Source organism: Geotrypetes seraphini, chromosome 1 (assembly GCF_902459505.1).
Source record: "Geotrypetes seraphini chromosome 1, aGeoSer1.1, whole genome shotgun sequence".
Classification (NCBI taxonomy): Eukaryota; Metazoa; Chordata; class Amphibia; order Gymnophiona; family Dermophiidae; genus Geotrypetes; species Geotrypetes seraphini.
Genome location: NC_047084.1, coordinates 294,035,569 through 294,051,094, shown reverse-complemented (window position 1 = coordinate 294,051,094; position 15,526 = coordinate 294,035,569). Strand labels below are relative to the sequence as shown.

General features: G+C 46.9%; 1 protein-coding gene across 6 annotated transcripts in view; it reads left to right on the top strand.

Annotated features, from left to right (window-relative positions):
• Window positions 1-15,526, top strand: part of SFXN5 (sideroflexin 5) — a 534,682-nt gene that overhangs the window by 37,422 nt on the left and 481,734 nt on the right. For all 6 annotated transcript variants that reach the window (XM_033953624.1, XM_033953617.1, XM_033953601.1 and 3 more), the window contains one exon: window positions 6,532-6,609. In XM_033953624.1, the coding sequence (XP_033809515.1) occupies window positions 6,532-6,609 (78 nt within the window). The remainder of the gene's footprint in view (window positions 1-6,531; window positions 6,610-15,526) is intronic.

The window sequence follows — 15,526 nt, the reverse complement described above, 5'->3', positions numbered from 1 at the left end:
GAAAGTCCGCGTCCGGTCCCCATTCAGTAAGAGTTGGGCCATAGGTGCCATGTATAAAGTGGCAACCAGATGATGGAATGGACCCACTTTGCCAAACCGCTGTAGTACCCAGAACAGATAGTCCCACGTGACTTTATCAAATGCCTTCTCCATGCCAAGGCTGGCCAGGAAATTGTCTCCGGGCCGCACATGGCCCTTCCCTAAAGCAACCAATGCCCTTAATATGTTTGCCAATGCAAAACAGCCTGGGACAAAGCCCACTTGGTCTGGGTGAATCAGTAAGGGGATAACTCTCCCCAATCTCTGGGTCAGAATAGAAGTGAGAATCTTCATGACTTGGTTTAGCAGGGAATTTGGGCGGTATGAACCAACCTGCTCCGGATCCTTGCCAGGCTTGGGCAATACCACCACGGTGGCATGGCTTTGTTCCGGCAAGAATGAACCATCCTGATGAATGTCCCTGGCCAGAGCAGCTAGAGCCGGGCTCACCTGGGATTTGAGAATTTTATAAAATTCAGGCCCCATGCTGTTGGGCCCCGGTTCTTCAGCCAATTTGAGCCAGCTGATAGCCATCAAAATTTCATCAACACTAATAGGTGTATTTAACATCTCCAACCCTTTCAGAGAAACCTGGGGAATAGCAAGGTCATGAAAAAAGGCATCCCATGCAGAAGTGTCATAAGGGCCTACACTGTATAAGTCAGCATAAAACTGCACAAGCCTATTCTAAATATCTTGGGACTGGGTGATTGGTTGGCCTCCAACGTCCCAAAGTTGTGTAATGCGAGACACTTCCAGCTGGGCCACACCAAGTTAGCCATCAATTTCCCGGCCTTAGTCCCCCAGTAATGTAGTTTGTATTTGTAAACCTGGATATGGGATAAGGCCCGTGCGGAAAGAAGGCCATCAATCTTCTTCTGAGCCTCCAAGTAGGCTTGGTGCTCAGATCCCTGGGAGCGCACACAGAGAGCCTGTCTACAAGCGCACAATTGGGCGGTCAGGGCCACCAGCTCCGCCTCCTGCCGTTTCCGTTTATTGGCTGTGTAGGCTATGATCTTGCCACTCAAAAAAGCTTTGGCTGTCTCTCCAAAAATGGTTTGAGAGACTTCCCCATTATCATTGAAGGCATTATATTCCTGCCAAGCATCAGACAAGTGTGTATGAAATTCCCCATTCAAAAAGATTGTGGTGTTAAGATGCCACGTCCGTTTGAGATTATCCACATTCCAATGGACCCACACCACCATAGCTGAGTGGTCAGAAGAAACTGCTCAACCTGCCCCATCCAAGGAATTGGGACCAGCAAATAATCAATGCGTGAGAGACTATCGTGCACCCTAGAGTGAAAAGTGAAATCCAGTTCTCCCGGATGATAGGTACGCCATGCATCAATGAGGTCCAGCTCCTGCATGAGAAAATCAACTCCTTGAGATGCATGCCCGCACGGAGAGGTCTCACTGGTTTACAATCGACAGTGGGGTTGCTGACCATATTGAAGTCCCTGGCCAAGAGAAGATGGTATCCCGTAAAAGAAAGGAGCTTAGCCAACAAGGCTGAAAAGAAGGAATGAGAATATACGTTCAGGGCATAGATATTGCAGAGCACTACTTTCCTCGCCTGTAACTCCTCGGCCAAGAGGTCATACCTCCCCTGGGGATCCTGTACAATTTTGTGGGTCGTAAATGCAAGGGCTTTATGCACCAATATGGGCCACCCCCCTCTGACGCGAATTATAGGAAGCATGGGCGACTTCCCCCACCCAGCCTCTCCGCAACTTATCATGCTCAGCAGCCGTGAGGTGTGTCTCCTGTAGGAAAACAACTTGAGCATGTTCCTTTTTCAGATAAGAGAAGATTTTGGTCCTCTTAATGGGTGAATTAATGCCCGCCACATTCAAAGTAAGAAAGGTTATCTCAGCCAGTGTCAAGGTGTTACAGAAAGCAAGCCGTCAGAAAGCACAAAGCAAGATAGCGACTCCATGAGACCTCCCAGCTAGGTCCCACCAAGCCAGCATGTACCCCTCCAGCAGGAACCACAGGAGAATAACCCCCCCCACACTCCCCCATCACACAGGAAAATACACACTCATAACCCCCACCATATCTCCCTCCCAACCCCCCTCCCCAAAGCCCCAGAGACTACTCCCCCCCCACCGCCATCCCCATACCACCCTACCCACCTACCAAACAGGTAAAAAATCCGGGCCCATTCTGGCGTCAGCTGCCTGCCGGACGGGCGGGTTTGGCACCCGCCGTCTGACCAACTTTAAAAGGTATGGGAAAGGGGGTGGGGGTGGGTGGGTCAGCCGGGGGGTCGTGGGTCAGCGGGGGGGGGGGCAATCGAGGGTTCTGGGGGGGCGGTCGCGTCGAGGGCAGGAGGGCCTGGGATCCCTCCTGCCCGTAATGTAGTGGGGGTGGGGGGTAGGAGGTTGCCAGGGCCAGGAGGGCTTGGGCTCCCTCCTGGCCCAATCCATCGCGGGGGGGGGGGGGGTGGTCGCTGGGGCCAGGAGAGCTTGGGCTCTCTCCTGACCCAATATTAATCACCGGGGCAAGAGGGCTTGGGTTCCCTCTTGCCCCGATATTGTCAGGGAGTTGGCGGGGCAAGAGGGCTTGAGCTCCCTCTTGCCCCGATGTTGTCAGGGGGGGGGGGGGGGTCGTGGTTCAACATGGCAGGAGGTCTTGGGCACCCTCCTGCCTGGATAGTTGTGTGTGTGTGTGTGGGGGGGTTCTGTAACCGGTGTTGTTTTTGACAGACATCGGTTACAGAATCCAGCTTTTAGGCGAAGGACTGGCTCCTCCTTTGCCTAAAAGCCCTTCTTTTGGACGTTTGGGGCTTAGGCGTTTTTTTGGTTCATTATGGCGAAAAAGTGTAGACGTCCTGGGGGTGTACTTTTAGACATAGTGGTGATCTGGGCGTTTAGTAGAGGCAAGCCATAATCAAAACAAGGACATTTGTTTTGGTTATGGACACTTTCTCTGCTTCTGCTTTGAACGTTTAAGGACTTAGGCCAAAAGGGGACTTAGACGTTTTTTTTTATTATGCCCCTCCACGTGAAAAAGTGATATTTTCAATAGCTCACAGCTACTTCTATTAAAGCCATTAAGGGCTCCTTTTACTAAGCTGTGATAACGGTTTTAAGTGCACGCTAGACCTTAATGCCAGCATTGAGCTGGCGTTAAGTTCTAGCCGCATAGCGCGGGTTTAGCGCATGCGGCAATTCTACGCTATCACAGCTTAGTAAAAGGAGCCCTAAATGTATTTTGCTTTTACTTTTTGATTTACCCTTGTATATATTCTATCTTCTTCCTGACACATTATCCAAAACAGTTTACAAAATATTAAAAAATGTTTTGTCATAAAGAAAACCATGAAATAAAAAGAAGTAAATGTTAATTAAAGTAAAATAAGTAGAATCCCCTCCGTGTCCTTTCTTCCTACTTGGTTTCTTATCCAACATTTTTTAGAAAATAAAAACCCATTCAATTCTTCCTAAAAAAAACAACACATTTGAAATAATACAAGCTGACGAGGGAAATTACTAAGTTCTGGACCCCTTATTCTAATGGTTTACTTTCATCAAGGCACTTTCTGTACCTCATCTATCACATGCAAAATGAGATAACTTACTTTTGATGATCACAATTGTAAGGGGAGAGAATGGACCAGGGGAGGGGGAGGGGGAGGGGGGAGAGAATGGGCAGGACATGGGCATATTGTCCAAAAACACATATACCTGTATAAAATATTGTAAGCTGTGCACATTGGTTTTCACACTTAGGCACATCCATTTACACTTGCCATTGACCTAGCATAAATGGGTACATCAGTGCAGTAAAAACATAAGAATAGCCTTACTGGTTCAGACCCATGGTCCAACAAGCCCAATAGCCCGTTCTCATGGTGGCTAATCCAGGTCACTAGTACCTGGCCAAAACCCAAACAGTAGCAGTATTCTATGTTACCGATCCAGGGTAAGCAGAGGCTTCCTCCAGGAAATTGTAAAAACCTTTTTAAAAACTATGCTATCCGCTCTTACCACAAACTCTGGCAATGCGTTGCAGAGCTTAACTATTCTCTGGGTAAAAAATAATTCCTCCTATTGATTTTAAAAGTATTTCCTGTAACTTCATCAAATGTCCCCTAGTCTTTGTAATTTTTGACGGAGTGAAAAATCGATCCACTTATACCCGTTCTACTCCACTCAGGATTTTGTAGACTTCAATCATATCTCCCCTCCGCCATCTCTTTTCCAAGCTGAAGAGCCCTAACCGTTTTAGTCTTTCCTCATACGAGAGGAGTTCCATCCCCTTTACCATCTTGGTCGCTCTTCTTTGAAACTTTTCTAGTGTTCACACTAGTATTCTATAATGGAATCTTGAAACACAGATGTGTTGCAGAATAGGCACTCCCTATGTTGCATTGAGGTGCCAACATCTAGGCACCCCTTAACAGAATTATGTTGCCTGTGTTCCCCTCTAAGCAGAGCGTGTGAGAAATCACTCATACATTTTACTTGGTGCTCGCAAAAATACTGACCTGACTTTAAAACAAAATTAAACTATAAAAAATTAATTAAACTAAGCTAAATCAATTACCATATGTGTGATGGATTTTTGTGTTATATACAGAATGCATTGCTAATACTGGGCTCAAAAATTTTTGTATTTTAGAATGAAAAAAAAAATTTGCACACACCCAGCTACTCCATAGAGGGAGCATTAATTGCCATCTAAGTACTTGCTCTCTGATTTCAACTCTTGCACAGTGCAGGTGGCCAAAGCCAATTTGGGACAGGCAGAGCAGCAGGAACTGAAAAACATGGTCCTGTCTCTGAGAAGGTAGGAGAGAAGGGGCTGACACTAGGAACAGAGTAGGGATAAGGCTTTGATTCTGGAGCTAGGAGACAAGGACTGATTCTTGGAACAGTGCAGGGAGAAAGTGTGATACTGTGGCTGAGGGCAAATACAGGGATGGGGATGAGATGAGAGGCCTGAGAGAAGGGAACTGTAGACTGACAATGGAGCAGGTGTGAGAATGAGCCCAAGGCTTGAAGATACTGGGAGACAGAGCTGGAAATGGGAGAAGGCAGAGGGGAGAAGGATTTCTGTTTGGAGATTGGAAAGGTGAAGAGATAAAGTGGAAAGAAAGAGAGGGAAATGATGCCAAAGGAAGGAAAGAGGTAGGACATGGTGAATGGTGAGAAGGGGATAGGGGAGTGAGAAGGGAGAAAAATGAAAACAGAGGGAGAAGGGGTCAGATTGGAGAGATGGAGGAAGAGGATGAGAAAGAGGAAGTATGTCTGAAAACCAATATATATATAAATAAATAAACTTTGAGCTCCAATACCACAATCAGAATAGAAAATAAAAGAGAGTAACAATTATCTTAGGTGGAAGAAAAGACCTCAAGAGCTCAGTGAAACAGAACTGCGAAGCCAAATAGCATTCATGTACTGATCATATACTTGGAGCCATCATTGGTCAGAAAAGCCACCCCCTTATTCATATTGAAAGCTCCCTTTAAACTGATTTTCTAAATATGCATTTTAAAGGAACTTTTATACTTTTATTTCTTTTTCTATATAAATAGAAATATTTTGAAAGTCCTTCTGAAATACAAAAAAAGGAACAACACCCAAAAAACTGATTATGTTACCCAAACAGTAGAAGTTCACTTAGCTGCAAAATGTAGAAAATATTCAGTCCAACAGATGAACCAGATGGAAACAATCCAGTGTGCCACACAGATCTAGTAAAGAGGTTAGTAAATGCTCAACGGAGCTTCTCCATTTCACTTAGAAATCAAAGCTTCATCAGGAGCAGGGAGGGTATCATCGCTGATCACAAAAGTAATGAGCTCAAATTCAGGAAAAACTGCAGCAAAAATCAGCAAAGCAGGGAGATATTCAACTCCTTTTCCTTGGCTGCTCTTCCTTTTTGGACCTATTAATACATTTCAATTAAATCCAATTAGTGCTAATAATTGCTGGTTAAAATGCCAATCATCAGCACTAGTTAGCTCATTATTTAATTAAGTTGTGCACACAACTCGAAGTGCTATACTGTCTATAGAATTGGGGATATACTAAAAATCCGGACACCAGCAATCCGCCTAAGAATCTGGACCACCCAAGAATCCAAACTACAAGTTCTGCAAAATTACTCCCTCCTGCCTTCGCCTCCCCACATGGTCCTGGCAGCATATATATGTGTAGGCCTGTAAAAATAGAGCAGCTGCATATGGAAGCAGTGCCACTTCCATGTGGAGGTGCGGGGCTCATGTTGTTCATTTTATCCACTTGTGTTTTTCTAAAATAATTGCTCCCATAGTTCGTGCCAGCAAATGCATATGCACTCTTGCAGGTACTTTAGTGAAACCTCTGTGTTAGCAGAGGCTTTTTTTTTTTTTTTTTAAATACTCCTGGAATTGAATATATCCTGACCTTAACATCTCGGTTCTGATCTTTATTCTATGTAAAATGGGCCTTCAGATTTTGCAGTAGTATTTATGTGGTTTTCATTAATTTTTTAGAGTCATCTTAAAGAAGCTATACAGTTGTTGGAGGATTTTAAGAATGGGATGTTACCCCCAGGAGTCAGCGATAAAGAGGTAAATATTCTTATATCAGAGGTTTTTTCTTATTGTGATCTAGGAATTATAACAAAAATTCAGCTGCCACCTTGGCTATAGTTTCTACTTGTATCTTTCAGAAAAATTATGAATCAATTTTTCCATTTTAGTTTGACATAGTTGATCTAAAAGTATAAATGTATTTTCTGCTTATCTGGAAATAGATATTTAATTTAAGGAGAATGATCAAAGGAGTCTGGAATTAGGAACTGCTGCTTGCTGCAAAGTTTTAGATTAGGTATCCACAAAATATTTTTGAGTTTAACAACCAGCACAAAACATTAGGAACTAAAGGTTGAGATATTTATTGCTTCTTCCTCCTTCATTGTCCTTACATAAGTTAAAGAAAAAAAACAGGAGGGATGCCTACTCCCTCCTGCAACCCCCCCTGTACCTTTGGTAGACATTGGGAGCTGGAGGGAAGCACGGTCCTTCCAGCTCCAAGGTCTGCACTTGGAAAGTGACAGGCTGTCCCCTCCCTAGTGCACCATGTGATGCACAGGGAGGGGCCTAAGGTCTTATGTCTGAGCAAATCAGGACCTTAGGCTCCTCCCTATGCATCATATGGGATACAGAGGGAGGAGCCTAAGGCCCTGATTGGCTCAGACATCTAAGGCTCCTTCCGGTGGCAGGAGGGAGTGGGAATCCCTCCTGCCTTTTTTTTCTGGGAGGAAAGGGGGATGGTTGGGGGGGTGTCCAAGGACTGTGTGGGGGCATGGTAGAGGGTTTTTTGGCCAGGCAGGAGGGACTAGGCATCCCTCCTGCAAATTTTGCTGCTGTGTTGTGGGGTGGGGGTGGGGGGGGGTTGGGGAGGGCCATCAGTGTTGGGGGCTTTTTAATTTTTTATCTAATGGGGTGGATTGTGCATGTGTAACATATGCACAACATCTGTGCCATAAAAAAAGCCCTAACAGCAGTGACAGGAAGCTGCTTTTCCTGTCACTGCTGTTAAGGTTCTGCACATGTGTCAATTGCTCACTGAGCGATTGAGCTGTTGGGTTTGCATGCAAATGATTTGCACCATCGTGCAAATCATTTGCATTCAAACTTGGTAGCGCATTAATCGCTGGTCCCCAATCAGCAAGAGTATCGGCCAACAGCAATCCAGTCGGTATCCTTAGTGCATCCAGACCTTTGTTTTACACACATGAATGCAGGATCTACTAAGAATGCCAAAGAAAATTGTTACATCCATTTTCCATAGAATATAAAGTCTAATAATAGTACTTCAGAATTTCAGAAATTGATCTTCAATCTCTTAAAAGCTCCAAACTCTCAAAACACCTGAAGTATGACCCCCCCACCCCCAACAGAGAACTCAGAAAAGTTGGGAAGACTTCTACTAGTTATACAGTACAATTTTATTAACGAAAATGATGATGCCTTTCTGTTTTCTTGAGTATGAAGAAAACCCCACATTGTCCATCCCACTCTTTTTCAATTTAAATGCTGATCACATACTGTTACTGCATCCACATTAACATTATCCCTGGTATAAGAGGCTTTTGCAAATAATGAGACAGAAAAAAAGAACGATTTATATTCATAAGGACATAGGAGTATTTCAGATTGCACATTTTCAACCTTCTGTCTTCTGACATTTACTGCTCAGTAACATTATCTAATATATATTCTTATCTACAAATAATTAGAATGATATCCAGCCATTATGTTCCCTGTGAATTGCAGCTGTTTAGGAAGACATTTTCCTTCACTAATGATGATATGCAGTTATTTGGTACACAGCATCACAAGTCTATGCAATAGCAAAAATAACAGGTTGCTTCAGACTGGGAGAATATGACTATCATACAAAATTGCATCCACAGGTTACAGAATAGTGGCAATTACGCACCTAATAATTGTTAAAATTAGGTACTAATTGGCTTTAAGTTTGAGTTTAAATCTGCTTGTTTGATTCATCATATATTGTATTACAACCTGATTCCTGTGATAACCTAGTAGAAGAATAATATAACTGTGAAAAAAAACAAAACAAGGTTATGTGGAGTACGATTTAAATGTCTGTTTAACTCCCCACTTGTTAATAAAGCTATTACATACTATTTGGAATAATTTACCTGTGCACATTAGTTATGTGAGGTTTTGTAAAAAGCTGAAAACTTATGTGAGATTTTGTAAAAAGCTGAAAACTTTTTTTATATGATATTGTTTAATTTGATTCAAAGTAAATTTGACTGGCCTTTGTATTTTTCCATAGATTGTATATGGCTTCTTTTGTTCTAAATCACCTTGAACCTATTTTGGTATACCAGTGATTAACAAATTGTGTGTTATATTAGACTAGTCTTTAAGCCTTTTACATTAATGGGTGCTAGAATATATGTCTATCTGTCTGTCTTTCTTTCTTTCTGTCTCTCTCTCTCTCCTTGGCCCCCTTTTTCTGTCTGTCTTTCTGTCCCTCTCCCTGCCACTGTGTCTTTCTTCCTTTCTGTCTCCCTCCCTCCTGCTGTCTGTCTGTCATTCTTTCCCTCCATTTCCCTGTGCAGCAGCATTCCCACCCCACTTCCCTGTGGAGCAGCAACAACATTTCCCTCCCCCCCACTTCCCTGTGCAGCAGCAGCAGCAGCAGCAGTATTTGCCTTCCCCTCCAGGTTCCTGTGCAGCAGTAGCAGCATTTTCCCCCACCCCACCCCCTTCCCTTTTCTTACCACGATCTGGACTGCTCCATTTGGCCCCTCCACCACGTTCTGGCCTGCTGCGATCTGGCTGCTCTGTTCAGCTCCTCCCCCTTCCCTTCCCACGGTCTAGCTTGCTCCATGGCCCCCCCTTCCCTTATAGCGTTCCCCACAGGCAGAAAGGCCCAGTTTCCTTGCGGCTTGTGGCTGGAGTCCTCTTCTTTGTCTGCCCCCCTTCCCTTCCCATGGTCTTGTCTGTTCGTGCCAAATTTTTTTTTTTTAAAGTTTAAAGGTGCCGCGGCGGATCGCGGCTGGAGTCCTCTTCTTTATCGGCCCCCCCCTTCCCTTACTGCGTTCCAAAGTGTTTTTTTTAAAGTTTACAGGTACCGCGGCGGCTCCTCTCATGATCTCCGCCAGCGTGGAACCCTTCTCCGACGCTGGTGTGGCTCGTGAGAGGAGGCGACGCCACGGCTTTTAAACCCCGCAATTGGCACAGCACAGGTGCAGAAGACAGTCCTGGAGACTCGCGCATGCGCACTCTGCCGACCATGGACCTACAGATCAGGGATCAGGGTACACGCCGGTAAGAGTGCGCATGCGCGCTTAGCATTTTATTATAGTAGATTAGAATACTGGTTCTTAATTGATGTTGCATGCATAGCTGCAAATCTGTGTCAATTAAGTGCACTTAAGTGCTATTCTATAAACACAGTGCTACTGCAAAGGGAGGGGGGTGTCTTGCAATTTTAGAATACTATCATGCACACAACTGCCAACATTTACAGTAAGTGTGAAAATTTACACTAGACTTTGCATGACATAAGTGCTCACACCTAATTAGGTGCATGGATAACAACTACCAACATAAACATAAACTTGCTAACTTATTTTCTATAATGGTAATTAATACACACAATTGCCATTAAAGAATTGTCTCTTCACACTCAAATTTTTGGTGGCTAACTTTTAGGTAACTTTTCTTGAACTGACCCCTATATATATGCTCGGTTATATAAAATGTGGTAGAAGTTGTTTAATTTCTAGTCTCTGAATTTTCAAAGTTTTAATCTATAGAAGAATGATATATCCTAGTGTATCACAAACTATGTGCTGCGGCACTAGGCGCTGGCTGAGTGCTTGCAGTTCATGTCTCTTGCAGCGAGAGGCACATTCTATAGGCAGTCAGATGGCACCAGCACCTCTGCTCCTCTATGTGATTCTCCTGTTGCAGTACCCCCCCCCCTCCTGCACTGGCAGCTCAGGGCCCCATCTAGGAGGGCCTTTGCACTTGCGTGGATGTCTTTGTGATGGTATCGTGCACGCTAGTGACATTATCGCATTGACGGTTGCACATTTCTGGATGTCCTCCGGCTGTGGCACAAGGTTTAATGTGCTGTAGCGTCCAAAAGTTTGGAAGACACTGGTATTAGAGAGAATGACATGGGGAAAATTTTTCCCCGTCCCTGCAGGAACTCATTTTCCCATCCCCACCCCACAAATTCTTTTCCGGTCCCCACCCCATTCCTGCAAGTTCTGCCCTCATCTACACAAGCCTCAAACACTTTAACTTCATAAGTGTTCGAGGCTTGTGCGGTTAAGGTAGGGGCAGGCACAAGGACAGCGCCAAAACCCTTGGGGACGGGACGGGGCAATTGAGTTCCTGCGAGGACGGAGAAAAATTTGTCCCTGTGTCATTCTCTAACTGGTTTATCCAGGGAAAAGAAAAAAAGTTAGGTGTCATTGTAGGCAGTATTTTAAAATGCCTTTACTTAGTGTGCGGCAGCACCTAAGGAACCAAATATAATGTTAGGAATTAATAGGAAATGTTTGAAGAATAAAACAGACTATCATAATGCCTCTATATTGTTCCATGGTGTGACCGCGTCTTGGGTATTGCGTTCGGTTTGGTCACCTCATCTCAAGAAAGATATAATGGAATTAAAATGATTACAGAGAAGGGTGACCAGAATTATAAAGGGGATGAAGTGACTTCCCTGTAAACCTTGTAAGGTAAGACTCTAAAGTCTAAAGGTTAGATCTCGAACAAACAAACCAAAAACTGCAGACTTTGTACACGATGCAGGCAGACTTTATTATGACAAATGAATCTTTGATTAAAAACCTTTTACCAGGTGAGGGACCCAACACGGTCCGTGTTTCGGACTAACCTTCGTCAGGGGTCCACTTTTGATAAAGGGGAAATTTTATCAAGAGAAAAAAGCCTTGGGCAAATAACGATGAGTAACACGCTGAAAAACCGCCAGAGTTTTACTCAGCGTGTTACTCATCGTTATTTGCTCAAGGCTTTTTTCTCTTGATAAAATTTCCCCTTTATCAAAAGTGGACCCCTGACGAAGGTTAGTCCGAAGCACGGACCGTGTTGGGTCCCTCACCTGGTAAAAGGTTTTTAATCAAAGATTCATTTGTCATAATAAAGTCTGCCTGCATCGTGTACATTTGTTCTGGATTGTTTTTCACTGCAGACCGTTGGACCCTGGGTTTTTTCCCTTGTTTTGGTTTGTAAAGGTTAGATCTCTTCATCTTGGAGAAGAGATTGCTGAGGGTAGATAACACTGGTCTAGAAAATAATGAAGTGAGTAGAACAGGTAAATGGAAATCCGTTTTTTTCAAAAAGTACAAAGACTAAGGCGCACACAATGTAGTTACTAAATAGTACATGTAAAACAAATCACAGAATATTTTTTCACTCAATGCAGAATTGAGCTCTGGAATTTGTTGCCAGCGGTTGTAGTAAAAGCAGTGTAGCTGGATTAAGAAAAGGTTTGGACAAGTCCTAGAGGTAAAACCCTTAAACTGTGTAGGGTAGATCTGGGGAAAACTATTGGTTTTCCTTGGAGGTTAAGTAGCTTGGAGTCTTGCTTCTTTTGGGATCCTTATTTAAAAAAAAAACTAATGATTTTGATGGCAATAGTTGAAAACAGGATATTGGATTTGAAGGACAAAGTATAGCAATTATTTTGTGTATTATGTTTTATTATTTTGTTTTATTGTATTCCCATTGGCTTGTCCTTTTGATGGACCCAAAAAGAAAGTGAGAACATAAGAATTGCCCTACTGGGTCAGACCAGTATCCTGTTTCCACAGTGGCCAGTCTAGGTCACAAGTACCTGCAGAAAACCAAATATTAACAGCATTCCATGCTACCGATCCAGGGCAAGCAGTGGCTTCCCTCATATCTGTCTCAATGGTAGACTATGGAATTTTCCTCCAGGAACTTGTCCAAACCTTCTTTAAACTCAGCGATGCTAACTGCTTTTATCCCAGGACAAGCAGGCATGATATTCTCACATGTGGGTGACGTCATCTACGGAGCCCCGGCGCGGACAGCTTTTCAAGCAAACTTGCTAGAAGTTTCAAGTTTGCACACTGCACCACGCATGTGCGTGCCTTCTGCCCACTAGAGGGCGCATCCCACCTCGTGGTCCTCAGTTCAAATTTTTCCGCGGAGCAAGAAAGCCCTGTGGATCTGAGCTCCAGTGTTTTTGCCTTCTAGCTGCCGCGTTTAGTTTGTTTATTGATCGGATTAATCGCGGTGCTGCTTTATTTTTCGTCCGTCTTACAAAAAAAAAAAAAAAAAAAAATAATAATTGTTTTTCGTTGGGCTCCGGGGGCTCCCGGAAGCCTGAGCCGGGGAACGTCGGTCGTTCCCGGCCTTCTTCTTTTTCTCGTCGATGTCCCGTCCTGTTACGGGATTCAAGAAATGCAGCCGGTGTGAGAGACTACTCTCCATCACCGACCCTCACCGGTGGTGCATTGTCTGTCTTGGGCCCGAACATCCAACAGCCTCGTGTGATCGCTGTGCTACCTTCCAGAACAGGGCCCTCCGTCGCCGTAAGGCCAGAATGGCGGAATTGTTCGCCGTCGACGCGCCGCCCAAGGCCTCGACGTCGGCCCCGGCTTCGGCCCCGGCCTTGACCTCGGCCTCGGCGTCCTCGGGGGCCTCGGCGTCGCCTCGGCCCTCATCTTCGAAGCCGTCGTCATCGAAGCCAGCTTCGGGTAAGTCCTCTGTTCCATCCCCTTCAGCAAAGAAGCCATCCTCGAGTCAGGCCAAAGCGGGTGGGTCGACCCCGGCCCCGCATCGGACCTCGACTCCGCACACCCCGAGGGAATACTCGAGACCGAGGTCGCCCTCCAGGGAGTGTGCCCCGGACTCGGAACTCCCCACCTTCGTGGGGATTCCGGCCTTCCAGGATCTCCTTCGAGCCTTGATCTCATCGGAGCTGTCGGGAGCCCTGGAAGTGCTGCAGCGTGCTGCGGGCCCGGCGACGTCGACCTCGGCCGGGGCGCCCTCGGCCTCGGAGGCCCCGGTCTCGGCTCCCTCGACCTCGGGAGCCCCGGCCTCGGCGACCTCGGTCTCGGGTATTGCGGCCCCGTCCACCTCGGTCTCGGCCCCGCCCCGGACCTCGACCTCGGGGGAGCCTCCTGAGCGCAGTGTCCGCCCAAAAGAAAAGTTCCGCAGAGTGCGCCGACTTTCCTCCTCGGCTTCGGGATCTTCCCCGGACGCCTCGCCCTCGAGGCGACCTCGGACGAGGCGCCGATCGAGGAAGCCTAAGCGACCCCGGGGCTCGCCTCGGCGCGATCGTTCCTCGTCGTTCGGGGGCGAGGCGCTGCAGGTGTCGGAGTTGCGCCTCGATAATCCGAGGCTCCTCCGCTCACCTCGGGGAAAGTCTTCCCGCGCCGCCTCGCCGAGGAAACGGGAGAGGACCCCACGGACCCCGGGATCCTCCCCCAGGGACTCCCCTAGGAGGATGATTTCACCCTCCCCCTCGAGGGCCGTGGAGAGAGGATCCTGGGATTCAGGATCGGTTAGGAATCCTCAGTATTCCCATGAGGCCTCCCCCCGCTCCTCGGTGGGACGGTCGAGAACCCCGTCCCCCCAGGCTAGGCCGTCCTCCTTCTCATCTTTTGTCCAGGACATGGCCCAAGCCCTGGGGATTGACCTGATGGTAGGTTCCAAATATTCCAAGGAATTTCTAGAGGAACAGGACCTTCCCACTCCCCCTAGAGAGGTACCTAAACTCCCTCTCAACAGTGTCCTCCTGCAGACCTGGCTGAAGAACTTGTCAAGCCCTCTTACAGGCACGTCTGTCCCGTCAAAAATGGAATCAAAGTATAGGACGATTCCCCCGAAAGGGTTTGATAAGGCGCAGCTCTCCCACCAGTCCCTCCTGGTGGAATCTGCCCTTAAAAAATCACAGCCCTCACGGGTTTCTGCGGCGGTTCCACCCGGCAGGGAGGGGCGGACCCTGGACAAGTTTGGCCGTCGCCTCTATTCAAACACTCTGATGGCCACCAGAGTTCTAAATTACTCCTTCACCTTTTCCTCCTACTTGCGTGGGATGGTGAAGGACCTTCCTCAATATCGGAACTCGTTACCGGACTCCAAAAGAGCAGGATTCGATAAGTTTATGTCCAACCTGTCTCAATTGCGGTTGTACCTTTTCCATTCAGTGTACGACACCTTTGAGCTGGTTTCGAGGGTGTCGGCCCTCGCAGTGGCCATGCGCCGCTTGGCCTGGCTTCGCACCCTCGACATGGACCCAAACCTGCAGGAACGTCTTGCAGACCTGCCCTGTGTGGGGTCCGAGTTATTTGACGAGTCTTTGGAGGCGGCGACCAAACGGTTGTCGGAACAGGAACGCTCTTTAGCATCCCTGGTCCGCCCCAAACCTAGGCCCCCGCCACAGAAACCTTTCCGGCCTCCGCCGCGCCGGTACCCCCAGAAGTCGACCCCGTCCTTCTCAAGACCGCCTCCGAGACGTTCGTCTCAACGAGGCAGAGGGGGACAAACCCAAGCCCCGGCGCAGGGCCCTTCTAAGCCCGCGCCTTCCTTTTGACGGGCTGAGCGGACGGGGCGGGTTCCCCTCCGCACCTTCACCAGAACCCCTTCCTATCGGGGGGCGTCTTCGGTCCTTCCGGAAGGCATGGACCGCGATTACCTCAGACGCTTGGGTGCTCCGGATCGTCTCCGAAGGCTACTCGCTCAATTTTGTGTCCTCACCACCGGACAGTCCCCCAAGTTTAGCCTGGTGCAACCGGTCGCAACTACCGACCCTTCTGACCGAAGCCAAAGCTCTCCTGAAGCTTCGGGCGGTCGAGCCGGTCCCCAAGGACCAGTGGGGGACGGGATTTTACTCCCGTTACTTTTTGGTCCCAAAAAAGACCGGGGACATGCGCCCCATACTCGACCTCAGGAAGCTCAACAAATGCCTGGCCAGGGAGAAATTTCGAATGCT